This window comes from Colletotrichum fructicola, assembly GCF_000319635.2.
Source record: "Colletotrichum fructicola Nara gc5 chromosome Unknown KSG_Nara_v1_contig05, whole genome shotgun sequence".
Classification (NCBI taxonomy): domain Eukaryota; kingdom Fungi; phylum Ascomycota; class Sordariomycetes; order Glomerellales; family Glomerellaceae; genus Colletotrichum; species Colletotrichum fructicola.
In genome coordinates, this window is record NW_027094055.1 from 3,030,305 (window position 1) to 3,057,654 (window position 27,350).

Consider the following 27,350-nt stretch of genomic DNA (forward strand, 5'->3'; position numbering starts at 1 on the left):
CTACCTTAGGAACCTCTCGCAGCCTCCCAACTTCCCCTTCTCGTTTTCTTCCCCCATCCCCAACTTCCCGCAGAGCTGTATCGGGGCCGCTTCGATCGATCGCCTTCGGGTCTCGTATCCCTTCCTTTTCCCAACATCATCACTGCGATTCATCAAAGGGCCTTGCATCCCTTTCGTAAACCGCATCCCGTTTATTTTTGTTTGATTCAGCAGCTTCATCGTGTCGTTGCTTCTAACTTTCGCCCCCCAGCCCCCAGGTTGACGGGTCGCCATCCACAACCACCACAATCTGGTCGGACCATCGCGACAACCCCTTTCAATTTCCCGCCTTTTCGGTGACGCGAACCTCGGGTATTCGTAGCGGTTTCCATCTTTGGTTAAAAGTTAATTTCTTGGTTTCTCCGTAACCCTCAACTTCTGGTTCCTGCCACATCGTCGCCTTTGCGCGGTCAACAGGCAGGCAATCAATCCGTTGAGGCAGACCCGCAGCTGGCCGCGCAAGTCAACTTTCCTCCTCCCCTAGATAGAATGGCCAACCACCATCCCTCCCCGACGATGGCCATGCAGCCTCAGCAGCATGGCCCTCCTGGGCCTCCTCCGCCCCCGAGCCTGCAGCATGGCCAGAACTATGCGCCGTCGCGCCAGATTCTCCTCATGAACGAGGCCGTTTGGATGCAGATTGGTAGGTAACTCGCGACAATTGACGCGCATCACCCTCGCTGACAATTGACTACAGGTAGCTTCGCTGAGCTGCTCGGCAACCTCGACGAGGCCATGAAGGCCTACGATCGTGCGTTGCAGGCGAACCCGCAATCCGTAGCTGCTATGAATGCCATCAGCTTGATCCTGCGCACGCGCGAGGAGTTCAACAAGGCCGTCGACTACTTGCAGGCGATCCTTAAGATCGACAACACCAATGGTGAAGCCTGGGGCAGTCTAGGTATGTGACGCGCGCGACCAAACCTCATCCGATGGCGACGCTAACAATTCATAGGCCACTGCTACCTTATGATGGACGATCTGCAGCAAGCTTACGCTGCTTACCAGTCTGCTCTCGTCAACTTGAGGAGTCCTAGGGTATGTTGCGCTACATAAGTCTTGAAGTAACTCGTGCTAACTTTGATCCAGGAGCCCAAGTTGTGGTATGGCATTGGTATTCTCTACGACCGATATGGCTCTCTCGAGCACGCCGAGGAGGCCTTCTCCCAAGTCATGCAGATGCAGCCCGACTTCGAGAAGGCAAACGAAATCTACTTTCGTCTCGGTATAATATATAAGCAGCAGCAGAAGTTTGGTCAGAGTTTGGAGTGCTTCAAGTACATTGTCAACTCCCCGCCGCCTCCCCTGACCGAGGAGGATATCTGGTTCCAGATTGGACACGTCCATGAACAGCAGAAAGACGTGAGTCCCTCGATTCCAGGCCGAAGAAAGCTTTTACTGACCTCCACAGTATGACAGCGCCAAGGCTGCTTACCAGCGGGTCCTTGAGCGCGATCCCAGTCACGCAAAGGTCCTGCAACAGCTCGGCTGGCTTCACCACCAGCAGAGCAGCAGCTTCCAGAGCCAAGAGCGCGCCATTGAGTTCTTGGAGAAGTCTGTTGCTGCTGACCAGGGCGACGCGCAAAGTTGGTACCTGCTCGGTCGGTGCTACATGTCCCAGCAAAAGTACCCCAAGGCGTACGAGGCGTACCAACAAGCCGTCTATCGTGATGGGCGCAACCCCACGTTCTGGTGCTCTATCGGTGTCCTTTACTACCAGATCAACCAGTACCGTGATGCGCTTGACGCCTATTCCCGCGCCATCCGCCTCAACCCCTTCATCTCTGAGGTGTGGTACGACTTGGGTACTCTGTACGAGTCCTGCAACAACCAAATTAGTGACGCTCTGGATGCGTACCAGCGCGCTGCAGAGCTGGACCCCCAGAACCCTCACATCAAGGCGCGACTCCAGCTGCTCAGGAACGGCGGCGCCAACGGTGGCCAGCCCCCATCCGCCCCTCAGCCGGCCGACGTTCACCCGCAGGCCTACCAAGTCGGTCCCCCGGCTCCTCAGTGGGGAAGCTCTGCTCCCAGCGGAGGCCAGCAGCAAGGACAGCAGCCGCCTCCGCCTCCCGGACCCAACGGTCCCGGCCCTAACGGTTGGGGCAGACTCGCGGATATCAACCCCCCTCCGCAGCCCCCTAACCCTTACGAGCAGCGCGGTGAGCCATTCCGCGGCCCCGCGCCTCCCATGCCGCGCCAGCCCAGCCCGAGGCAAGAGCAGCAGCAGCAACAGCACGGCGGTCGCCCGCCCTACCCCGAGTCGATTCGCCGGGGCCCGACCCCCCCTCCTCCCTCACACTACCAGTCGGGCCCGCCGCAGCAGTCTCAGCAGGCCCACCAAGCCCCTCCCACCTCGGCGCCTCGTATTCCCAACCCCAACTACTCTCAGCCGTCGTCTGCTCAGATGCCTCCCATGCAGACCGGCCCTCCGAACGGCCCTCCGGGCCCGCCTTCTCAGTTCCGCGGCACCAACAGCCCCCGCCCGGGTGAGAGACCCATGCACGACAACCGCATGCCGTCCCCCAAGTCTGCGTACCCTCAACACCAGGCGCCCCCACCTCCGCCTTACGGACATCACCCTGACGGCCCCACACCGGGTCCCATGGAGGCGGCACACCCGCCTCCGCCTCCTCCGGGCGCGATCCCTGCGGACTCTACCGCCCGCAGCGAGCATGATCGCCCGGCTTCCGTTGGACCCAAGCGCATGCGCGAGTGGGAAGAGGACTCTGCTCACAAGCGGCCTGCCAATGACGAGAACCGCGCCAGACTGGACGACGTTCGTCCTAGACGTCCGTCTACCCCTCCCGGCTCTCGCGACCCGTACCGTCGCAACTCATCGGAGGCTCGCCGCTTTGAGGACCAACGTCGCGCCGAGGACCAGCGCAGGGCTGATGACCAAAGGAGGGCGGATGACATCCGTAGGGGCGAGGAGCAGCGCAACGCCAACGACGGCTACCACCCGTCGGAGGCTGCGCACCACCAGCCGAGCCACCCCATGCCCTCTAACCACCTCCCGCCCATGCAGTCGGCCGCTGCGCCGATGCAGAACATTCTCCATGATGGTGGCGCCCAGAACGGCCCGTCCGGACCTCCCTCCGGACCCGCCCCGGGTGTCAAGGAGTACCCTGCTGAGGAGAGAGCGCCCATGGAGCACACTCCCGCGCCTCGCCCGCCTCAGCCCAGCGAGCCGGAACGCGCGGCTCGCAAGATGGACGTCGACGAGGACTATGATGACAGCGGTGAGGACGAGAAGAAGGCCGCCGTGGCCACGACCAACGGCTCGGGCCCCGCTCCGTCGTCAGGAGAGACCAAGACACCAACAAGCGCAAGCATCAACGGCATGATGGGGCCCACCCCCAAGGTTGAATCGACATAATGGATAAATAGCAGTATGACTTACTTGTTTTCTTTGTTTCTGCACATTGTGTTCTCTTTCCATGTATACCATTTCGTTCTCAAATACGCGCTGGCTCGAGAGGACCTTTCGTTGAGGAGCAAACTGGTGTGGCTGGGCAATTAGGTAGCTCATGAAAAGAATCTTAGTCCCCATCTAAACATGTTTCTGGAAACTGAATGTTGGTGAATGTGTATGTATGTACTGTTTGGCATTGCTCATGGAAATCACGGCGCTGCGCAATGCGGATAGCGCGGCCATGGCTCCTGTTACTGTCCAAGAAGCTTGGTCTCCTTTTCCATTTCTGTACCTTACTGTATATTGTACCTCGACTGCTCAAGAAGCCCGCGTCAAGAGCAGCGGAGGTGTCAAAGAGGCCACGGGTACAGACGGAGGTGCAATGTGCTTTGACTGCTTCCCCCCCAACCCCATGCTGGGTGGGCTGGAAATTTCATCAATATAAACGTCTCATAGCCAATTAATAGTAGGGGCCCTGCAAGAGAAACCAATCCGGCTTTGGTCCGAACATGAGAAGTCCGGCACCTTGTTGACGCCTCCGCTTCCCTTGAAGTGGGCTTCTGAGGCGTCGGTAGCTTCGCAGTGTACTGAATCAGGGGTCTGGAATACGATGTATATAAGCGACAGAAGAAGGGGGCAGACGCCGTCGGAGCAATCTGTGGTACGCGCAAGTCAGACGTCGATATAGGCCAGCTTCGCGGACTCCGAGTCGATTACGCAAGTCAGATGTCGATGTGGGACATTCCCTACGAGAATTGCTACGAAGGACGGAAACTTTCGGTCTTTTACAGGTACGCCCATCAGTTAGCGCTGCGGATAGTTTTGCTGTCTTGGAGGATTGTTAAAGCTGAGGCTACGCGCTAGAGGAGGGTTCTCGCAGCGATGGTTGTGAATGAATTGAAGTATTCTAGTCGTGGCCTTCTTGGCCCCTGCGGTCCCCTCGAGGCGGGCTTCTTGGGCGTCAGCAGCTTTGCAGTGTTCGTTGTTAGGGATCCAAGATACGATGTATAAGCGACAGAAAAAGGGGGCAGACAACGTCAACGCAATGGGTGGATAAGTAAGTCACATGTCGATAGGGGCCAGCTTCACAGAAGTCGAGCCGAGGAGCCCCAGCGTCACCAATGGAACAGCTATCCTGTGATTCGCGAAGGACAGAAGATGTCGATCTATTGCTTCGTTAGCGTAGTAGGGGACGGTACCAACGGTGAGGTTGATATAGGCACAAACATCCGTAAAGTCGGCCTTGCGGATGGCTCTACTTTCTTGGCTGCGGATGGAAAGAATCGTCCTTGTTGCCATGGTCCAGTGCGAGCTCAAGTTTGTACCGACGGTTGTGGATAAACCGAAGGGCTCTGGTGGCCTGATTCCTGGTGAATTCAAGTTGCGATTCGAAACAGACAAGAATTGGGATGCGATAAACGCCGGGCTCGGGAGACACTAGACGACGGCGATGGAAGACAGAGACTATGACATCGCCGTGGTCTTCTCGACGCCTCTGCCGCCCTCGAGGCGGGCTTCTCGGGCAGTAACAAAAACGATGGCCACGGCGTCATCATTGCTCAGCGCCGTGAGTTTCATAAGGAATCCCTTGAAATGCCAAATAGCACATATATGTTCACAACTAAGCTAGCAGAGATAGAGGCTGACGAGACCCCTGGGCTGGGAGGATGGAACTTTACTAACGTCTGTTATCAATATTCGAAGTTATAAAGGCAAACAGGGGCTTCTACCTCTAGATGAGGTTGTTATTGTAATTTCTTTCCTTCCCAGGTGACTCTCAGGAAGTCGAGGAAGCCCTGGCTCGGGCCCCATGGCTGGTCATCGACAAACTTGCAACTTCTTAGGCGATAAACGATGGACAGCGACGGACGCGGGAGACGCCGAACGACGACGGCGGCAGCTAGAGACGTTCTCGTTGGTCCAGACGCAAGGTCGACAATAAGAGGTTCAGCATATCTAACACGTCCACGAAGCAATCTGCTCAGCCAAGCCTATAAATAATATCCACGTTAAACGTAAAGCTCGCGATGAACAATCCAGCAAATCTGACAAGTCCACGAAGCAATTTTTTCTATGTCTTCTTACACCACCTAGGACGTTAACACAGCAAGAATGGCGTTGGTTGCGTCGAACTCACATCAACATATTGCGTTGACAGCGTCCACCCCCCTTTCCCCCTGCTTATACAAGATCGCCATGAAGCTACCGACGCCCGCCTCGACGGAAGCGGAGGTGTCGAGAAGGCCACGAGACAGAGGTGCTTTGAATTCTTCCCCTTCCTTGGAGTGGTCGCGAAAATCTGTTGGCACGTACTCCTTCTTCTCGCCAGGGAAGTTGGGAGGTCTACCACAGCCACAACAATGTGGGAACATAGATCTTCTTCTCTCTAGGAACGTTTGGAGATCTGCCGCAACCGTGAAGATGACCCATGGGAATGTCTACGCAACGTCTGGTTAGTCCCCTTTCACTAGGTTTATTTCCACCTACTAGATTTGCCTTTTCGCCCCATGTAAGTATAGAATGGCATAAGTCAACCTAGAAACACAGGCAATCTTTCTTGGACTCGATGATGCGAGGTCATTGAATATTTCACCTCGCTGCTCCCGGTATCGCTGAAGTCAACAGAACTGGAAGCTCGACTTCATGTCACAACAATCATGCAGGATAGCAACGACAATCCTCGCGCATCCCAATTTCAGCATGCATCTTCACTATCAAAGGTAGCCCCGCGGCCTGCACACAGAGGTGCTATCTACTGGTTTTTTTGCTATCTACGAAAATTACTTGATGACAGGTCTGATGCTCTGTACTACCCTTTTTTTGTTTCATCCATAAGCCCTGATTAGTTCCTCCTAGTTTTGTCCTTGTGTGATTGATGATCTGAAAGCCGTTTGAAAAGAATCTGGATGGCTAACCATGCTGCAAACGTCAAGCGTGTGCGTTGTCGCTTGATCTCCGATAATGATGAAGTCCCATGTATCCGAATGCCCTACCGTGTCGTGTAAGATGTGTAAGGCCCCAATCCCGCCGTTTTGAAAGTCCCTCCTGCCACGTTCCATTCTGTCCCTCTGCAATCGAAGGCATCTTGGCTCAATCCCAAGTCTTAACCCACGACAGCAAACTCATCCGCAACATCGTCCTCAGCACCATCCTCGTTCGTGTCAAGCTCGCCCTTCAGATGATAAATATCGTACTCCGGGAGAGTAGGGGGTTGCTCCGCTGCCTGAAGTTGACTCGGGAACACTGGCACAAGACCCGGGTAGTTGGGCAACGTGTACACGTAGGAGGATCCTTCCGTAGACTTCCTGGTCTGAGTGAAGATGTCCTTGTTGATCCAGACGCAAGGTCGGCGATAAGCGGTCCAGCAAATTTGGCAAGTCCATGAAGCGATCTGCTCTGCAGTAGCTCCCAAGCCGACGATCTCGTCGGGCTCTATCTCGCCTGCTGTAATCGGCTGACACAGGATCCGCTTGTTACCAGTAGGCAGTCTCGATGTCGCAAGGGCACTGCAGACGGCGCACTTCCACTCGAAACCCTCGGGCTTGGGTCCGATCATGAGGTTCGGCCAAGTCTGCTGGAGGGCGTTCCAATTCTTCAAGAACGTGACTCTCTTGGGTGACTCAGCATTGTTGTACTTGGTTCGGGGAATGAAGTGGACGGTCTGCTCCATGTGGTTCCAGACGACGTCCTTGACATCGACGTTGAGTGAGCGCGCGAGGAAAGGAGGAGGGCTCTGGTAGCGACGGTTGTGAATGAATTGGAGGATTCTCGTCGCCAGAATCCATGAATCGTTGTAGCTGATGTCTCCTCCCACATTTCTGTGGTAATGGTCGATTGGCAGCTGGATACTGCGCCGGGAGAACGTCTCGCTGTTCTGGACATTGGCCGAAACCCACTTGCTAGTCGTCTCATCCTGCCATGCGGCGGTGACAGCAAAGGAGTGAAGCTCGTCAGAGTTGTCCCAAGCGCCGTGTCGAGGACCTCGGTACCAAGGGGTGGCATGCGGCTTGCCGTCGTCCATGGATTGAATGGACACGACCAGGGGCGTGTCGATCGGGGGCGCTGGGTTCAACTGGTCGAGAGAGTAGCAGAGATTCCAGCTCGTGTCTCCAGTGACTGGCACCGTGACCTTGAAGATGCGACGGCCTCCAGCTTGTGACACGCGCGAACGAGTGCGGAAGACTGACATCTCGCGTCCTTCGCAGGTGATGTGGTAACAAATCCAGCCATGTTTCTGGCCATGAGCCTCCTCGACTCTTAGTCCGTGGAGCTGTCCAACATCGATGTCTGCCTTGCGAATGGCAACTGCGCAGCTGTCAGCATTTTTGGTCACAAAGTGACAACTTGACTAAGGCCAAAAGTCCGCAAAACTCACCTGTCTGAAAGTCGCCGTTGTTGTTCATAAGCTGGCAGAGGACGTAGCCCTCCATGTCCGGGGCGTCGCACATTAAGTAACCGATCAGGCCCTTGTCGACGTCGACCTCGATACGGTTGCCCTTCTGGTCCTTCATGATGACTTCGGTGTCCCTGTTGACTGTGACCGCTCGCATTTCCTCAGGACGAATGACCCGGCCGTTCGGGAAGGACTGGCCCTGGGGTACCGACATTACCGGCGCCATCGTGAGGTGCTCGCTGTGGCGGCCTTCCTAGGTGGTGCTTCGAAGAGGAAAGTATGGCTAGGAAAGTAGGAGAAGGGGAAGGTGGTCGAAAGTCGAATGTGCTAGAAGGTGTAGAGGTAAAGGTAGGCTTCCTTTGCCTCTAGGGGAGATGAATATTGTGGTGTCTTCCCTTCCCAGGTGATGTTGAAGAAGAAAGATTGGGATGGGAGAGGAGAGAAAGCTCTCTGAAGAGTGGGATGAGAGAGGAATGGTGGGATGGAAAAGTTCAAAGGAGGGCAGGGTTTTTAAAGGCTCAATTTGGTGCCGCCTGAGGTGGGAGGTGTAGAAGGTGAGGGCGGGCTTCAGCTCCTGAGGTGAGGTGAGCCGAAACTGCTGCAGTGAATGTGAGGTGAAAATTTTGTGGTGTGTGAGCCAGAACAACGCGACAAGGCAGGAGAGATTGCCCGGTCCAAAATGCCGCAGGAAAATGAAATCCCAGGGTCTTGGGGGCCTCAAAGGAAATGGCTGGGGCTCATAAGTGTAGAAAACTGCTCTGGAATAGGCAGACTGGCGGTCTCACCTATATCAATGGACTTGGGCCTTTGACGAGGAAGGCTTCAGGTGCTCCCAAAGAAGCTTGTAGATACAAGTCTCTACCCACCTCTGTAGATCTCTTCAGGAGTCTAAGCAAGACCTGATTCCAGTGTGCTAGGTTCACAGGATACTTGGGTATTGGGCATGACGACGGCAAATCAACGATGACAGAGACGACGACAGAGACGACGACAGGACAAACGACGACGGAGATAACAGCAGAGATAACAGCAGAGCTGCAGAGAATACAGTTACAATGGCGCATTTAGATAAATGTCTTCTAATACGATCTTCAGCTGGTAGCTTTTCTAAATGTTCTACCAGCTTTAGGACGTGATGGTATGTTTCTCTACTGAGAGACAACCTTGATCCCCCGTCTGTGAATGAGCGAGAGAAATACCATGGCCACATTGAGTCCACTTGCGAGTAATGTAGGGAGGCTGGGTTCTTCGAGTGGCCTGTCCTGTAACGGCGCCATATCCTTCTCAACTAGATCTTATAAGGTTTTCAGATGTTCCTTTCTTCATAGCTTCTGGGAATGCTTCAAGTCGTTTTCTACACCGAGTCTGTGTTAGCTGTTCTTTGAGATACGCTTCGTTAATTGGTCTTCATCGCATCCTACATTGCATATCATGTCGTGGGTTGTGATGCTGAAATCCCTTGACGTCACTTATCCCTTTACTGGGAGGAAAGAATGGACCCAGGATCGCCGGAAGGGAGGTGTGAAAGCGTCTATCCATTGATCAGGTCTGCATCGTTGTCTTCAAAGCAGTTCCCAAAGTCAGTCGCTCACGTTGGTTCGCTGTACAAACTCTATCTTCCACTTACACCGCCGATCACCGTCTGCTAACTCCCGCCAGCCTTCTGATGGCTATTTTATCCACCTAAGGCTGAGAAATCTGATTTTCTGCAGGGGGTGGACCGATTAGGAGCTTGGATTGAGAGATGGGGATAGCATGGGCTGTGCCGTGCCTTGCTGGGAAGTAGACATGCTGCCGGCGCTGGCGTTCCCTCTAGAACTTCGCCTGCTTTAAGAATGGATGTCGGCGTAGACTTGTGGAACTGGTAGGCTAGCAGTCTTCCCGAGGGAGGGTGTTGTCTGCATTAAATATGAGAAGGAACAGTTGAGAGAAAGAAGTCGTTGGGGAGGGACTGCTACTCAGAAGCCGACGATATTCCTGGGTTTAATGCGTTTTGAAGTTTCAGATACCAGAAGACAGGAAAAAAAAAGGGGGATGCTAGACACTCAACGACTGGGCCAGAAAGGTAGAAAAGTTCAACTGTGGCGCGATGCCCGGCGCAGGCTCGAGAAGAGACAGCCGCTCACAGGACAATAGTCTTTCGGAGTTGGTCGCATCAGATATTCGGACATTAGGGACAGCTAAGAGGAACCGGCTATTGCTTCGACGGACTCGGGAGAGACACCGGACGACGAGGACGACAACAACGACGCGAACAATAACAGCAGCAACAAGGGAGATGGCGGAAGTAACTGCAATAAGAAGAGAATCTGATGAGGGAAGTTCGAGATCAGATTTACAGCACAACGATGACGGACGAAGACGACTACGATAGCGACGGAGGCGGCTACAGTGACAACGAGAGAGGACAGCAACAAGGTCAAGAGCAACGGCGAAAGTCAAGAGGGCAGGAATAACATAGATGTCTGGTGTCCCAGGTTAGTTGTCAGGTCTAACTGGACGACGACGGACGACAAAGACAATGGAGACGACGACGACGACGACGACAACGACATTAGCAGTGGGGGCAGGCGTCACGATGAAACCAAGATTGTGAGACGGCGGCAGAAAGTGGAGACAGCCAGAACAGCACGTGATCTGAGCCGCTCTAGTGCATTTGCACAGACCAGATGAGAAGCAGGATTTTTTTTTCGGGAAGGGGGCACCTACCTTATCGATAAGGGTAACTGCCCTTCTGGTCAGGATCTCTACCCGTCTCCCATCCCACCTACGCAGGGGGTCTCGCGAAAAGCCTCACATTCTTTTCTTACACCTCTCTCGACCGTCGACCATCGTTTTCCTGTCCAACTAACCCCGCCAATTCACAGGAACACCACGATGTCTCACCGCAGTACGTTTTCGCGCTCCTTTCGCTACTTTCTCTCCTTTCGCGCTCCAATTGCGCTTCAACCGCACAAACATCGACAAGAATGAAGGCTCACCGTTCACACAGAGTACGAGGCTCCCCGCCACGGTTCGCTGGCTTACCTGCCGCGCAAGCGTGCTGCTAGGCACAGAGGCAAGTGTAAAAGGTCGGTTGTTTCCTGTTTCTTCGTTTTCTCTGCTCTCCCGAGTTGTCCGGAATTTCTGGGAGTTTCCTGGAATTTTCGGAATTTTGGGGTTGAAGATGTTGAAGAACACCATGCTGACGATGCCTTCAACAGCTTCCCCAAGGACAATGCCAAAGCATCGCCGCACTTAACCGCAACTATGGGTTACAAGGCTGGCATGACCACGATCGTTCGCGACCTCGACCGTCCCGGCGCCAAGGCCAACAAGAAGGAGGTGGTTGAGGCCGTCTCCATCATTGATACCCCCCCTGTACTAGCAACGCAGCCCGCTTGGCTTTGTGCCTATGGCTAACATCTTCTAGGTGATCGTTGTTGGTATTGTGGGTTACATCGAGACTCCCCGCGGTCTTCGCTCTCTCACCACCGTCTGGGCCGAGCACTTGTCCGACGAGCTCCGCCGTCGCTTCTACAAGAACTGGTACAAGTCCAAGAAGAAGGCCTTCACCAAGTACGCCAAGCAGCACGCCGAGTCCTCCGGCGCCAACATCACCCGCGAGATCGAGCGCATCAAGAAGTACTGCACCGTTGTCCGTGTCCTCGCCCACACCCAGATCCGCAAGACTCCCCTCAAGCAGAAGAAGGCCCACCTCATGGAGATCCAGATCAACGGTGGCTCTGTTCCCGAGAAGGTCGACTTCGGCTACGGTCTCTTCGAGAAGCCCGTTGAGGTCAGCTCCGTCTTCGAGAAGGACGAGGTTATCGACGTCATTGCCGTCACCAAGGGCAAGGGATTCAACGGTGTCACCTCCCGTTGGGGCACCAAGAAGCTTCCTCGCAAGACTCACAAGGGTCTCCGCAAGGTCGCTTGTATCGGTGCTTGGCATCCTTCCCACGTCCAGTGGACCGTTGCCCGTGCCGGTCAGGACGGATACCACCACCGTACCTCTGTCAACCACAAGGTTTACAGAATCGGCAAGGGCGACGCTGACGACAACGCCGCCACTGAGCTCGACGTCACCAAGAAGACCATCACTCCGTATGTTTTCCCACCTTCTATTCAATTGCGCGCAACTGCTAACATGCTCCCAGCCTCGGTGGCTTCGTCCGCTACGGTGAGGTCAAGAACGACTTCGTCATGGTCAAGGGCTCCATCCCCGGCCCCAAGAAGCGTGTCGTCACCCTCCGCAAGTCCATGTGGACTCACACTTCCCGCAAGGCCCTCGAGAAGATCGACCTCAAGTGGATCGACACCTCGTCCGAGTTCGGACACGGTGCTTTCCAGACGCCGGCGGAGAAGAAGCAGTACCAGGGTACTCTCAAGAAGGACCTTGCTACCGCTTAAATGGGGAACGATTCACTTTCATTGTATCATGGTCATGGCATAGGTGTCGAGGGTTCTTCACGTTACTATTCGGATGGTTTGGGACACCTCAAAAGAGGTTTAAAATGAGTGCCGGAATCAAAAAGTCAAACCAATGAATGATACCTAGATGACCATCCCATTTGCATGTGTTCGTAGAGACTCTTGCTCAAATTTGCGCAATTGACGAATTTTGCCAACTTTTCGATGAACTTTTCGGATTTTACGGCGCATATTTTCCTGTGCGCTTGTGGCGCTCGTCTCTCCACCCCTGCAGTTTTGCTCTCTTTTCTTTTTTTTTTTTCTCTATTTAGTCTCAATGTGGCGCACCCGGCAACCGCATGGTGGGGTATCCCGGTCCACTCGCAGCGGCGTGAGGCGTGGCTAGCCGGCGCGTTGCGTCATTCCGAAATGCCCAACCACACCGTGCATGATGTCCCGCGAACCAGCCGCGACCACAACCACTCCTGCCTTATAATCACAGCTCCCCTCCTCGACCCCGCCATCCTTACGAATGAACGCGACTACGCTACCTCGATCACTTGCCAGAAATCTCTACCGCAGAGCATTTCGCCCCATCTTACAAACGAACAACGCGATCAGAGCTAGATCGCACCTCTCCCCACTCGTTACACGAAGCTTCGCTACGACGACACAGTACCTCAAGATGTCCGACGCGGATTACGCTGCCTTCCTGGACAAGGCTAACCAGGATCCCAATGAGGGCTACGCAAAGCCTGCGGCTACGAAGAAGGGAGAGTTCAAGGCGCAGGACGAGGGTGTGGAGGTGCCCAAGGCGATTCAGGATGTGTTGAAGGAGGACAAGGTGTATGTGTCTGATGCGGACGAGCCGTTTGTCGGCGTTGCGCTGGCGTGGGATGAGGGCGGCAAGGGACTGCCTGATGAAGGTTGGCATCATGCTGTGTTCGCGTTTGGGGAGGAGCTTTGCTAATGATGCGGGTTGTAGTCGAGTTCGCGCAGCTTATCCAGCACCCTGATCCCGAGAATGCCGACGTCGAGCTCCAGGACCCCATCGACTGGGACGCGAACGGCGACTACAAGGACATCATCGAGGCGGTGCGCAAGGCGGGCAAGGGCAACGACGTGAGGGTCTATGTGGTGCCCAAGGGCGGAGTGAGGACGGAATACTGGCTTGTCACGACGGAGGGCAAGGGTAAGGGGGCGAAGCTGGTTGGTGTGAAGGCTCTGTCTGTTGAGAGCTAGACTCTTCTCATACGCCATGCGGATTCAAGAGAAGGTGTCCGAAGAAGATATTATAAAGTGCCAAATGAAAAAGAGCACAAGTTTGATACCCAAGAAACGACATCTGTGGATCGATGGCGAGTTGCACTTCGTTGTGGTCATGAGAACTGGAAACCAAGTCAAGTTTTCTTGGCCATGCTCAGTGAATACATCATATATCTCGGTCCCACGAATCAAACCATCCCACAACGAGATCAGATCATATACCAGCCGGGGATTGCAAGAACGACAATCGACCTCATCTTCATGAACATACGCCTCACGAATCACCAACCCACATTTCACAAACGTCAGGAACAAAACATCATGTGAACGCCGCCGAAACAAAATTTCTATTTCCGTCTATCATTATTTACTCGCAGCCTGCTGTTGCTCGTAATACAGCTGTTCCGCTGTCGTTACGCATTGCATGTTTGCGCCGAGCTTGTTCATCGTCTCCATCCACTCATCGTACCTATGAAAACGTCAGCACAAGTCTTCACAATGAAAAGGGGCTAGCCACTTACTCATCTGAGTCAAACACAATACCACCACCTGCCACCAAAGTCAGCTTTAATGTTTCACCTCATCACAAATAGGGGTAAACTCACCGGCTTGCAGATACGCAACACCATCCTTCACAAGCATCGTCCGCAGCGCGATGCAAGTGTCCATAGCACCCTCCACCTCCTCGCCCTTCTCATCGAGGCCGCCGTAGCCAAAGTATCCCACCGCACCAGCATAGATGCCCCTCTTCTCCTGCTCCAGCTCGGCAATCAGCTCCATCGCCTTGACCTTGGGCGCGCCCGACACCGTGCCGGCGGGGAAGATGCTGCGGAAGGCATCGAACCTCGTCTGGTCCGGCCTCAACACGCCCGAGACCTGCGACACCAGGTGCTGGACGTGGCTGAACTTCTCCACAACCATGAGGTGGTCCACGCGCACCGTGTACGGGTCGCCCACGCGGTTGACGTCGTTGCGCGCCAGGTCGACCAGCATGACGTGCTCCGCGCGGTCCTTCAGCGAGCTGCGCAGCTCGTCCGACAGCCGCTGATCCTCCTCCGGCGTCTTGCCCCGCTTCACCGTGCCCGCGATCGGGTGCGTGATGACCCGCCCGCCCTCCGACTTGACGAGCAGCTCCGGCGACGCGCCGACGATCTGGAAGTCCTTGCAGTTGACGTAGAACAGGTACGGCGACGGGTTCACCGTGCGCAGGTGGCGGTAGATGTTGAAGGGGTGCAGCGACGTCGGGCGGGCGAAGCGCTGCGAGGGCACCGCCTGGATGATGTCGCCCTTGACAATGTGCTTCTTCAGCGCCGTGACGTGCGCCTCGTACCCCTTCTGGCCGACGTTGGAGGTGTACTCCTGGCCCAGCTCGATCGGCTGCTGCTCCGGCAGGGGGATCTCGGGGGCGTTGAGCACGGCGATGAGCTCGTCGATCGTCTGTGTCGCCTTTTGGTATTCTGCCTCCAGCTGCGAGAGGTCCTCCGGGACGTTCAGATATGTGATGACCTTGATCACGCCGTAGAACCTATCAAACGCCACAATGGTGTCGAAGAGCATGAACAGACTCTCGGGGATCTTCAAAACGTCCTTCATCGGCCGCGCCGTCTTGGGCTCAAAGTAGCGGACGCAGTCATACCCGACGTAGCCGACGGCACCGCCCGCCATGGGCGGCAGCTGCAGGCCCGGCACATGCGCAACGACGTGGCTCGCCAACTCAGCCTCGAGGGCCGGTAGGGGATCGCATTCCGGGCCGTACCCGGGTCCTGTGGCGAGGACTTTCCTGGGACCGGCGCCGACGAAGCTGTAGCGGCCGACACGCTCTGTGGCGGCGCTCTCGAAGAGGAAGGAGTAGTCGGAGTCCTTGTGGGCGGCGGAGACCTTCAGGTAGGCGGCGGAGGGCGTGATCAGGTCGGAGGAGATCTGGCGGTATACGGGGACGAGGGTGGGCTTCTTGTTGCCGGCGGGGGCGGACAGGACGGACCTGACCGTCTCGAGGGACGGGACGACTGCACGCTGGGTGGACATTGTTTGGTCAGTGAGGCCGTCAGAGGCACGCGGCGGGGTCAATTGGGAAAGACGGAAGACGTACAGGTCCCGACATTCTGTTCCGGGCCGCTACTGAGGCTGATTTTGTGTTGGTGACTTGTAAGACGGGTGATTTCGTGGTTTGTATCTGAGTCACCGCAATCGATTAGATTAAAGTCGGCTCCGGGGAGCTACAATTATTTAGCTTGGGGTTGCTGCATGGCGCGGACTTGGAGGGGTGACAGGGTCCGATAAGCGGAAGGTCACTGCCGGAGCGTTGCGATAAGGCGAAACCAGCGTCCATTTGTGGCAACCCCGCGCTGAACGGCGGCGTCTCATGGAACAAAGCTCCGTGCCCCCATTGTTTCCCGCTAGTTGTGTCTTGGATTTGTGAAAGTGGAGCTAGGGAACGTTGACGATCTCAACTCTGTTGACTTTATGTTCTGTTGTTCAACTTTTGAGTGTGGACATGGCACTTCAGACACGTTTTCAGCTCTACGCCACGGAACATTCAGCGTCGTGTATACACTTGCAGGTCATTGTGGATTACAGTTCAAGCACCAGAATACGTCATAGAAGCCAGGCGTAAGCATTAGCAGCTTCAGCATCGTGAAGTCATTCAATCTCAAAGAGTTCCACATGTTCAGTTCATAACCACCCTCAAGAGGCATCATACAGCATGCTGGCTCTTCAGCGTCGCTCTTGTTCGTACACGGCCACTTGAATCAGAGACGTCTCGATTCTCGTCTCGTTCACACTGTGGCGGATGTAGTTTTCACATAATCACAACTTCAGCCAATGTTTACGGCACGAGGTTGACTTCGTCCATCGAGAATGCTTCCAAGAGGATCATCATGTCCTACCTCTAGCCGTGTTTATCAACTTCGAACCATCACCTCATGTTTGGTCAAGAAGAAACACACTTAGATGGATGGTATGTTGTCTTATTCACTATGACTCAGGATATCTCCTCCATTATAGCCAATGCATCCATCAACCCTTGCCAGATCCCAGTGCCCGCCTGCGTGTATGCTTTTGTAAATCTCTATCCGTATCCCAGAAAAGACTGTCATGATCTCATAAAACGCTCCTCGAAACAGCTTAAAAAAGATTATACGAGGGTATAAAAACCGATCCGACACCAAGAGCGACGGTAGCTAACCCAGCCCACAGCGCCGCTCCGGCAACAACGCCGTCTTGCAGGATGCGCAAGTGCTTGTTCTTACTCACTATGCTCCGTTCAAACACTTTTCGAAAAAAGGACCGCTGCTCGTACGTGGCGACCCATTCTTCGTTCAGGAAGAGGTTCTCAGGGCCAAAAGTCTGTAGTGTAGGTTTGCGCAGCGGGTCCACAGCTCCCGAGACGCTTTCCGATGTAGCAGCCCGGCGGTGCCGCTTGTCGGCCCCGGTTCCGGATTCCAGGTCCGGCACCTCCCATGGCCGGACGTGTCGTCGATGTGCCAAGTGGAGGGATAGCGACACGCCGTCCAACGCAGCTACCAGGACGGCCAGGCCGGAGAATATTAAGGGCGCGGATAAGAGACGGTAGTACCGTGAAATGGATGAAAGAATGAATGCAATGTCGAGACCCAGCCCGAGAATGAAGAGACAGAAACCAACGCCCCGCAGAAGATGTGTTGCCATTGGGTTGGTGTTGGAGATGTTGTGGCGGATGAAGTTTGGGTGCAGCTTGCCGCGGAGAAGGGCCTCGGCCTTTTCGAACGCCAGCAGCAAAGCGGAGGGGTGCGTTGTAGAGGCTGCTGCTGTCAAAACGGATGTGCGATCATCCTTTGTTAGGTTTAGACGCCGTGGGGCGTTGGGGTTGATGTAGTGATTTACGATGGTGGTGATGTCGGAACGGAAGGGTTGAGATGATGGTGAGGCTGGGGTAGGTTAGCTTCATGAAAGGTCAAAAGAACGTCTCGCGAGCATCCCGCCGTGAGGAGTGAATAGAATCTTACCAGCTGCCGATATCGTCTCCCCCGCTTCCTTCTCATCCCCCTTCATATAAGTCGCTCTTGGATGAGAAAAGTTCGTCGCGGCCGATGCGTTGCGGTTGTGCTTTCCAGTCGGACTCTTTCCATCCGCGCCGACATTCGTCTGGTTACTCTCCTCGTCGAGAATTTCCAGAATATTGCTGACTTTGCTCGAGTTCTTCGCCCTTCTCTCCTTCGAAGTGAGCTTCTTGCCCCGGTACGGATCCCAGCGTGGTGCGAGAGCACGTTCTTCAGGCGAGAGAGTGGTCCATGTCTGGACATAGCTGCAGTACCAGAGAAAGAACTGGAGGGGCTCGGCATCTTGCTCGACGTAGACGAGGTAATCCATAAAGTCGTTCAGTGAGCATGGCTGGTGATCATGTTAGTGAGGTGCCGTAAACTCCAGCACACTTGTCTGCTTGAAGCTCACCGATGCCGTGTTGTTCCTGATAATCTCCTCAAAAGCCAACCGGGGCGGAATCCACTTGTTGCTTCGCCTCGTTCGACGACGGTACCGCCGGCAGTCCTCGTCCATGACCGGCGGGCGCCACGGCCGCTCGGCGCCGGGCGTCTTGTAGAACCTGAGCGACATCTCGGCCGTCCTTGTGCGGCCTCACTCTGTCGAGCCTCCAGCTTCAAGCTGTGTGCGAGTGGATGCGTTTGCATATGCAGTCGTGCTGAGGACAAGTCGAACCGCTGGTCCGATGCAGGAAAATGTTTGTCCTTCCACTGACACCCAGACCTTCCGAATCGGTGTGGGTGGGCGGTGGCCCGGTCTTTGTACAAGACGTCGAGAAACAGATCCAGGGTTCCAGCAGAACAAAACACTAGCTTCGAGATGTGCGCCGCAGATGCGCGTGCGCGACTGCGACGCTACATGTAAGCACAAAAACTGAGGTACGGTAGCCGCAGACCGCTACATGCGCACCCGTCATTCCCGCACCCACAGGACTCCCAGCCCGCGTCTGCCCTGTCTGCCTCAGCTTCGTCCGACGTATCAGCCGTGAGGGTAGAACTGCTGGCTCTGCGCCCCAGGGAATGACATGGGGAGAGGGAGACAGAGAGGAGGCCGGACCATCGATGCAACGGAACCACGCGGCGATGGCGGCCGGGTTTCTTGCGTGCGTGTGTTGGCTCCTCCCCGGTATGAGATGCTGCAGGAACGCCTTGCTTGTGACCCGTCCTGCTGCTGCGATGCCGTCTTATCAAGTTGGCCAGGTATAATATCAATCCAAAAAGAGGGACGGACAGGCACCCTGGATGCGGCGTCCGGCAAGGGCGGGGCTCTGTGTCCCTCTCTCTTTCGCTTCTCCCTCATGATTTTCTCGCGTATCGGCGGCTGGGGCGGGGGTAACTCCGTATGTCCAGGATGGACTTGAATGAAAAACACGGGACGACGAGAAAAAGGGCAACAGATCACGGTGGCAGGCCCAGCCCGGGACGCTCGTCTGCCGGGGCAAGGCGCGAGTAAGCCGTGATATAGGTCATTATAGGCTCGGTCTGGCGCGCCGGTGACGAGATGTGAAGAGTGTGGAGATGAGACGCACGGAGTGATCTACCAAGTTTGCTTTTTCGCCCTCGCTTCACGACGAAGCAAGCACTCGCTGCCTCGGACCGTGATTCGTTCTCTAGCCTAGTAGAGTATCAAAACGAACAAACCCGAATAGGAAAAGTGAGGGACGACGATGCTCCAACCCTCCCACACGTACTGTCATTTGGCGTGGCATGTCCTGCGTTTGTTGCGTCAGCCTGGATGGACCTGGTCAGAGACCCATGACAGCGGTTCCACGGATTGTCGCGCGGGTGTGCCTGGTACCTGCGTGACGGCCTCTCTCGTGGCTACGCTTCTGCCTGTCCGGATCTGCCAGAAGCGTGCGGGAGGGTGTGCAAGTACGACGAAAGAGACAGCCAGCGACACGAGACAGGACAGGACAAACTGACGGGGCAGTTCCGGACGATGGTGAGGTGCCAGAGCGTTGCGGGTGGGCGTTGATTGGGGACAGCAGAGCCGGAGCCCACATGACGTGAACGGGCTGCTGGCCTTGTTTCAAGGGAACGTGCAGAGTGCAGATGGTGAGGTTGGAAGAGTTGAGAAGAGACGGGGTCAGGTCACGGAGAGGACGTGGAGAGCTGGGGCAGCCAACGGCACACACCGATTGGCTCCACGGCGCGGCATCGAGTCGCGTTTCAGAACGTTCATCCTGTATCTCGTAGTCCTCGCTGCGGTGCGCCTGCCGGGGTGAGGCCGGTTCGGTTTGGGGGGATCCCGTCCGGTAGAGGGAGTCGGTCTGTTTTCAGGTAAGCCGCACCCGGGCACTGGCCGAGGTGATTTGTGATTATGATTCCAGTTGCGGGCTGCACTCTGGTCGGTGCAACTTGTAAGACGTTCACAATACACTTACAGTCAGTGAGGTCTGACGAGCAAAGTGTGAATGTCCTGCTGTGCCGCAAGCCACAAATGCAACGACGGGACGCCTGGTTTCTGCATATTCATGCTGCTGCGGACTTGCATATCGATGCAGGTTTCTGTGAGGCACACCACTTAAAGCAGTCGAAATGCGGCTGACGCTCACAGATTGATCGACGGACTGACTTGCGTGTGTCCGCTGGCATCGCCCATGACTTGTGCTGCATATATGTATAACAGCATCCGGCCAAGGTATAAGATCAGAGTGTCAGTTGATGTGGATGGCCTCGTTCTCGCTTTGTAGTATTCGTCTTCTTCGCCGGTGGTGTGTACTTGTTGTCTGTTGCCAAGTCCTCGACACAACGCAGCTCAGACTCGGGGTTCTCCAGTTACGTATTTTTAGGGCGAACGATCCGGCTCAGTCGCACCGAGGGAGAGAAGGGGATCCGAGAAAGGAAAAAGAAAAGACAAGACGAAGGAAACAAAGCCGGGGTCACCCAGGGTTTGGGGGGCTGTGGGTGCAGTCCCAGTCTGGTGATCAGATCGCCAGTGCGTCTCGTCAAGAAGAAAATCTGGAGATTCAACGATGCGCTCAGACTCTGATGAGCCGGCTTCGAATTCGACGACAACAACACCATCAAAACTGCCTTTCTTGATTAGCGGCACCCGTCCAATCCAATCTTTCTTCGTCCTATAATCCACACCCTATAAGGTTGCCGAGAATAGGACAAGATTCCGTCACGTCAAGTCAGCCCAAAAGTCAAAGTTGGTCCAGATTTCCTGTTTCTGTCATCTCTCGGCACCCGAAAGGAACGACAGAAAATCGGGTCGCCTCATGTTCAAAACCTTCTTCCCTCGAGATATAGTACACGAGCCATTTTCTACGACCTGCGCTGCACTGCATTCTTTGGCTCTGGCTCCCAAACCCCCCCTGGTCCCCGCTAACAATGGCACTCACCGAAGGCCGACAACGTTCCCCGGCCAAGCAAAACATGAAACCTGCCCACCCAGCGTCAATACCGAATGTCAAATATCACCAATATTGCCACGTCCAAGTCTCAATAGCGCGGCATTAGCATTCTGACAGAAAGGCCCGTCGTTCGGGCATTTTCGTTCTAGTGTGCTTCCCATCTTCCCGCGCGCGATCAGCTGTCAATGACAGACTGCAGCTATTAAGAACTGGTATAAGTCACCACTTTATGTGCACGAGTGGGCATACTTTGCTCGCATGAAGCTGGACGACGGAAAACGCGGCTGGCCTGTGTTTCTGGATGCCTTCTGGATGTCGAACAATTCGAAAATGTTAAGATCGACCCGATCCGTGACAGCAGGCAGATCTGAAGGCGACGTTATGCCGCCTGCCAGCAGAAAAACGGAAACGTCGTTTTCATCAAGATCATCATGTGCAGTGTCGTGTCTATCTCGTGGGCAAGATGCCGAGCGGGGAAGCCATCATGATACACACCCAGAAGAAACTCTCATTATCAGTCTGTCATAACACCACCATGTATGCCCCAAGGCATACTCAACCATCGACATCTCCTACGATGGCACCTTGACACAATCGACTGCACACCCCCATCGGATCTCAGATATGTCCGTGCCCACACTGTTAGCATGATTACAGGCGTCTTGACGTGAATGCCACCCGCGGCGATCCCCTCTTACAAAAAAAGCAATCCGTCAAACCTCTTTCTTAGGTTGCGACTGGCTCCAGAGACCATGGATCTCACTCAGCCCCCTTCTGCCGTTTCCCATCATCCCCCCTGCCTGTCACACGCAATGCTCACCCCGGCAGGCCAACGGCATACAAGAACAACTACGACGACGACAACACCGTCCCACTTAGGCAATCAGCTCCCATGTCTTGTTGCAGCTTACGCTGAGCAACCCCTCATGTCGAGCTGCCAGAGCTTGTCGATGACCATTCAGCTGCCTAGAACCATCATCTCTAGCCAGAGCCCGGAACGGGTTGACATAAAACAGGCCACCAAGATGCAGGAGATCATAAACTAAGAAAGGTCGGACTGTTCTTCCAACAGCTGTTCCGTTATACCTCATATCAAGAGGGCTTAGTACGCCGGCATTGAGTGTACAATCGTTTCCGTGATGGAATGTCCATCTTCCGAGATGCCTTTCTTATTCCAAGTAAGCATACATCCTAAGAATGACCTCGAAAGCAGCGTTGCTGCCATGGCCACTGTCTCTATTGCACCACCAGGACCTTTCTCGTCTCTCAATTCGCAATGTTTTCCCCAACCCATATCGTCGATTCATGCCAATCACTGCCCTATGACTGCTTGATCCCTGGGTCTCTTAAGCATTTTCGATGATTTGCCACGCGACCCAAGCTGCAACCCATGGCAACACGTTGTTTCTTGTCCACTCTTCAGATGCCCCCGCGGAGATGAAAACATCGCCGTCCCCGACGCCGGCCTCGCATATGCATCCAGAATCAGAACCGACGTTGCTGATGCTCATGAGAAGCGGTCGAGGTGTCGCCTGGACGCTAATGGACGTCTCATTTGTTGAAATAGTGTTGTTGAAAGGAGTAGGAGTACTCGACAAGTTCGTATCGGGTGCAGGTGCGGCATTGTCTTGAGTACGGTGCTTTTTTATGTGATTCTCGATTGGCCCCCATGAAACGAGGACGACGCAGGATGTCGCGGCGGTAACACAAATGCCGTTGGCGAAGCCTTTGAGCCAAGCCCTGTGTACTCGTCTTCTTATGTGCTTTTCAGGGTCAGGAGTATCGTCGTCCATTTCGATGCAGCGAGATTGAAACGCGGGAAGAGGTGGCAGCTGGAAAAATCGACAGCAATAGGGTATGATCCAAACAATTCAAACGGCGATATTGTTGACGACGGATCGACGACCCAGAGTTAGGTAATTATCGTCGGAAGCATCGTGGATGGTCGCCTTCTGCAAATGAGCCGAGCGCTCCTTCTGGTTCGACATGGAGCTTCAGAAAGCACTTCGGAAGGTTCTCTTGAGTTGACGTTGGTAACTACCAAAGGCAAGCTACCTAGAATCCAGAATGAAATATTCATCTTGGAAAGCGTCGTGGATAGCCCCTGATGTAAATGAGTTTGGCCCGCTCCTGCCTTCCCTACTATTTTTTCTTGATGCATCAAAGCATATTTCGGAAGGTGACGTTGAATCGACGAGCGACGATTTACAAATCCTCGAATCCGTTGCGGACAGCTGTTGTAATCTAGGACCAAGTCAAACCCGCTCCGTCTGCTTGAAGTATCAACCTATACTCCAAAAGATGATGTTGAGTCGGCGATGGCTGATGCTCAAGGCAAGCGCGGACCCAAAGTCAGGTATTCATCATCGAGATCGCCGAATGGGAGTCCTCCGTAGATACGAGCCGGGCTCCTCCCTTCCCCTAATGTGTTACAAAAAGAAGGACAACGAGACTACCGGTACTTCCTTGCACAAAGTCACAAGATGGGAAGGAGCAACGATCGTACGTGTAGACCGGATCTATTGAAAGGGCTTAAAGCCAACTCCATCATTGTCTATGTATTCTCGTAAACAACGCCTGGGTATCTCTTTTTTTCCACCCGGGTATTATCGATTAAACCGTCATTAAACCTGCTCGCAATCCATGCAGAACAGAAAGCATCCGAAGCAATACTCCAACCAAATCGTGTTCAGGGCACCAGCGCATAGTGTGGCTCCTTCGCCGCACCGACTTGTGTGTACAAATCGACATAAGGCTCCACCTGTGTGCCTGCCAGAACAACAACGCCTTATGCAAATGCCGTGCCGTAGAAAGAAAAGTGAAAGGTATCGTGTCTTCGCCAAGTGGGTATCAGCCGTGATTCCGTCCGTCGTGAAAGTGTATGTTCAAAGTGTACAAGTAGAGAAAGTGATTTCCGTGTGCAGGTTACATCCACACGGTGAAAAAGATCATCACACCGACAAGACCGATTGCCATGCCGGCGATCTGTTTGGTGCCGGAACCTGAAGGCCTCTCGGGGGCTGAGGACTTTGCAGATTCAGTCGGCGCTGCAGAGCCAGAAGCGGATGTGCTTGCACCAGGCTCCGCTGTTGGCGTCGAAGAGTAGCTGCCCTTGAAGGTCTCCCCAAGACTAGGCAGGGCGACATTGCCGTCGACAAGCCAGCCACCGGTGGCCTTGGGACATTCTCGGGTAGAGACGCTGCTTGGGTTGTAGTCGGACTTCATGATACCGGTGGGTGTGATCGTAGCCCACTTGGACTGGAGATTCTGGAACTCTGGAGAGCGAGGAATCGGAGTGCCTTTGCGGGTGAAGCCGTCGTAAACATCGCCGGTGGTAATCGTCTTGGAGACTTCAGGGCCATAAGACACGATACCGTAACGGTTCTCCTCATAGATCCACTCGTAGACCATTGCTCCGCTCCAGTCATCAACCATGGGCTGACTGAAGATGGCATCTTGGTCGTCCCAAGCCCGCGGGCCATCGCCAGTGATACATCCCGTCTCAGTGAAGAAGATGGGGACGGGGAACTGCTCAGCCATGGCCTGGAGGTTTGCGTAACCGGATGTGTTGTAGGTGTTGGGGTCGCACCACTCGTACGAGTTGAGTCCGAAGAAGTCAATGTTATCCTCTGGCTTGCCACCGCAGGTGAGGTAGTCCTGCAGCATGGGTCGCAACTCAGCGATGTCGGCCGCAGAGTAGCCAACGGGAATCTTGCGATAACCCTTCTTGTCGCGGTAGGCCTTCATATCGCGTGCAGCAGCTTTCATGAAAGGGGCAACCTGAGACTGGTTATTAAGCGCAATGATCTCATTGCCAACGAAGAAGCCGAGGACGTTGTCGTATTTCTCAAAGACGTCCATGACTTTGGCGTACGCATTGAACTGTGTCTCGTTCCAGTAGGGAGTATTCTACAAGACGCGTCAGCAAGGGAGCTCTTGGCTGCGTTGGGGTCAAAGTTACCGGAAGAATGTAAGAGTCAAAAGTGTCGAGGTCGATGAGGGTGTAGATGCCAGCCTTGTCGAAAGCAGCCATGCAGCCGTCGTGGTTAGCATCGGGGTCGACATGGTATATACGAATAGCATTGGTGCCCAGCGTCTTCATGAGGTCCGCGTCGCGGGTGCATTGCTCGGTGTCGACGAGCGGATCATCTGAACAAGCTTCATGTTAGAGAGGATGCTGTGTAAGTGTGCAAAGGGTTGAGCTGGGCTAACCTGGCCTCAGTTGGTAGGCAATGCCTGCAGATGGCGTCAGCTTGCAACGTTCTGTAAACGAGGACGACGAATTGAGGCGGAGACGGCAGAGGGCACAGAAACGAGTCAAGTGACAGAGACGAACGGTTGGCACGTACCTTTCATGAACCATTGTCTGCCCTTCTCGTCGAAGAACTTGTTGCCGAGGATTTCAATAGGTGCGAGCGCTGCGGCTGTGCCAAGCAGCACCGCCGAGAAGATGCTAGCGACTCGCATGGTGAGGAACGATCCGCAGTTCGAGCTGACGACAAGCTTCGGCTAGTGATAGCAAGTTTCGTAAGAGTTGAGGATTCGATGGTCGGTGATGTTTAAATGCTGTGGCTCCAAAAAAGGCCCAAAAAAGCGTGCAAGTCGAACACTGTGAAGTTGGTGATGTTGCTGTCTAGGATTGTTGTGATTTTTCCGGCGAGAGACGCCTAAAATAAATCGAGCAACAGCAATGTTCGCAAGGCATACAGGTAGGCCTAACAGGTAGCGACTGTCGTCTGTGGTGGTTGTGGTCGCCGTTGTTGGCGTCTCTTTCCTTGTCCTTGCTGGTGTCTCTGGCCCTTCCTTCCCTGCGATTATCCCAAAGCTGAACCCCCAATACGTATTCCTTCCGTTGCAGGCTCGACACTGCCACAACTGCGCAACGGCTGACCCAACGAGCCTTCTCGACGCAAACGACAATCAGGCAGAACCTCACAATCGAAGCAACCGCGCTGAAGAACTGTCAAGGTGAGGCGGGAAAGGGCAACCTTGAAGGCAAGAAGGCCTGGAGTATCGTAGGTGAGCAGCTTCGGTTCGAGTGACGTGACTAACAATTGCATGGGGAACAGAAGCTGTTTTATTGCTGGTGCGCTCGACGCGGGACACACTCCGAATGAGCAAGAACAACATGGCCCTGGTTATTTTTTCCCACTCCCCCTGTCGCCCTTCTCACATCGCTCTTCTCTTTCTCTTTTTGGAATCGCATCCCACCTCTCCACACACGTGGAGGGCCAAACGAATGAGAGAGAAAAATGCCTACTTCACACTAAGGCAGGAGTCGGAGCTTGGAGCTCGCTGTGGTGCTAGCGACGACCCGGCCAGGGTGAAAGCGACCGGCAACAGGGGTGCGACAAGAGGGCGAAAACGAACAAGGACTCAGGAGTTCAAGCTTGAAGCAACTGAACAAGGGCCGCTGCATGGGTCTGGATCAGTGGAGGTGCGCCATGTTGTGCCATTGGCGGCGGGCCAGGGGGCAAGCTAAGGCATCTTGATTGTCGCCCTCGCCCGGCCGCGAACTCGCAGAATCTGACTGGTTCTTTGCGACATGGACGGCCTCATTGGGGGCAACGAGCCTGCCTGCCTTGACGCAAGACAACCAGCCTGCCGCAGTAAGCAGGCAGCCACACTCTGCCACCATGCGACTCTGCAAGACGTCGACGCGTCTCTCGGCCTACTCGACGGATATGGAATATGGCGACTTCTCTCCAGGGCTGATGGGCTCCCCAGAATCCTTTCGCTCCTCCTGGTCTCCCTCTCCCGTTCTCCAGTATTCAGACATGCCGTCCGACAGAGCGGGGAGAGGGAATTGAGCGGAATAACCTCACGTTACCTAAGGTGACGCCGATCAAGAGGGAAGAAAAGATCGCGATCGTCGTCAAAACTTGCTGTTCTCTTCCTGTATCCCCCCACGACGACCACGGACGGAGGCCGCGCGCCACCCACCCGAAGCCACACTGTCTCTGATAGCTCTCCAACCAACCCGCACCATTGCTGTCCCAACCCGAATATTGGCCCGCAGCTTGTCGTGTCCTGTTCCGCTAAGGATAGCCTCACGCAGCTACTTCCTCGCCACGAGTCGGGGGGCCGGGAAACGGACCGAGCTTTCTCACTGATGCGTGCTAGGTTATCAGCCAGAAGAGCTTCTAGCGTCCCGGCAAAAAGCACCAAAAGACGGACGACAAACGCCAACAGCGGCATTTCTTAATCGCCACGCTGCTATTTGGCATTTTCCTTCTTTCAAGTTACCGCGTTCTCAATCGAGAGTCATGTCGCTATAGGGGCCCAACAATCAGTTTGTTTCTCGGCCTGTCCTTGTTCACCGGGGGCAACCAATTCAACGGCGAAAATCCCGCCTGTGTTTAGCTTGAAACTGGTGGCAACGCGACGACCTAATCTCCTCCTCGCTCTGCTCTAATTCTCTTCCACCTCGCCTGCTCTCATCTGGACCGGCCTACGGGGGCATCGCC

General features: G+C 54.7%; 7 protein-coding genes across 7 annotated transcripts; 3 read left to right on the forward strand and 4 right to left on the reverse strand.

The window, feature by feature from the left end:
• Positions 1-555: 555 nt before the first annotated feature.
• On the forward strand, positions 556-3,418 carry ssn6 (General transcriptional corepressor ssn6; the record flags this gene model as incomplete). Its single annotated transcript, XM_032023745.1, has 5 exons — positions 556-682; positions 737-940; positions 995-1,077; positions 1,129-1,401; positions 1,451-3,418. The coding sequence occupies 5 exons, from the start codon at positions 556-558 to the stop codon at positions 3,416-3,418; spliced, it is 2,655 nt and encodes an 884-aa protein (XP_031879413.1).
• A 3,139-nt stretch (positions 3,419-6,557) lies between these two features.
• On the reverse strand, positions 6,558-8,073 carry CGGC5_v009543 (uncharacterized protein; the record flags this gene model as incomplete). The annotated part of the gene is made up of 1 exon (XM_032023747.2): positions 6,558-7,124. The coding sequence occupies one exon, from the start codon at positions 7,122-7,124 to the stop codon at positions 6,558-6,560; it is 567 nt and encodes a 188-aa protein (XP_031879423.2).
• Positions 8,074-10,724: 2,651 nt separating this feature from the next.
• On the forward strand, positions 10,725-12,239 carry rpl-3 (60S ribosomal protein uL3; the record flags this gene model as incomplete). The annotated part of the gene is made up of 5 exons (XM_032023748.1): positions 10,725-10,737; positions 10,840-10,918; positions 11,051-11,207; positions 11,260-11,933; positions 11,987-12,239. 5 exons carry the CDS (start codon positions 10,725-10,727, stop codon positions 12,237-12,239), a joined length of 1,176 nt encoding a protein of 391 aa, XP_031879465.1.
• Positions 12,240-12,924: 685 nt separating this feature from the next.
• On the forward strand, positions 12,925-13,481 carry CGGC5_v009545 (uncharacterized protein; the record flags this gene model as incomplete). Its single annotated transcript, XM_032023749.1, has 2 exons — positions 12,925-13,165; positions 13,225-13,481. 2 exons carry the CDS (start codon positions 12,925-12,927, stop codon positions 13,479-13,481), a joined length of 498 nt encoding a protein of 165 aa, XP_031879479.1.
• Positions 13,482-13,868: 387 nt separating this feature from the next.
• Positions 13,869-15,606, reverse strand: TRP2 (Anthranilate synthase component 1; the record flags this gene model as incomplete). The annotated part of the gene is made up of 4 exons (XM_032023750.1): positions 13,869-13,974; positions 14,027-14,054; positions 14,111-15,518; positions 15,595-15,606. 4 exons carry the CDS (start codon positions 15,604-15,606, stop codon positions 13,869-13,871), a joined length of 1,554 nt encoding a protein of 517 aa, XP_031879412.1.
• A 1,025-nt stretch (positions 15,607-16,631) lies between these two features.
• On the reverse strand, positions 16,632-18,098 carry CGGC5_v009547 (uncharacterized protein; the record flags this gene model as incomplete). The annotated part of the gene is made up of 3 exons (XM_032023752.1): positions 16,632-17,413; positions 17,492-17,876; positions 17,937-18,098. The coding sequence occupies 3 exons, from the start codon at positions 18,096-18,098 to the stop codon at positions 16,632-16,634; spliced, it is 1,329 nt and encodes a 442-aa protein (XP_031879406.1).
• A 5,710-nt stretch (positions 18,099-23,808) lies between these two features.
• On the reverse strand, positions 23,809-25,350 carry PHR1 (pH-responsive protein 1; the record flags this gene model as incomplete). Its single annotated transcript, XM_032023754.1, has 4 exons — positions 23,809-24,792; positions 24,845-25,032; positions 25,096-25,119; positions 25,233-25,350. The coding sequence occupies 4 exons, from the start codon at positions 25,348-25,350 to the stop codon at positions 23,809-23,811; spliced, it is 1,314 nt and encodes a 437-aa protein (XP_031879470.1).
• Between the last annotated feature and the right edge of the window lie 2,000 nt (positions 25,351-27,350).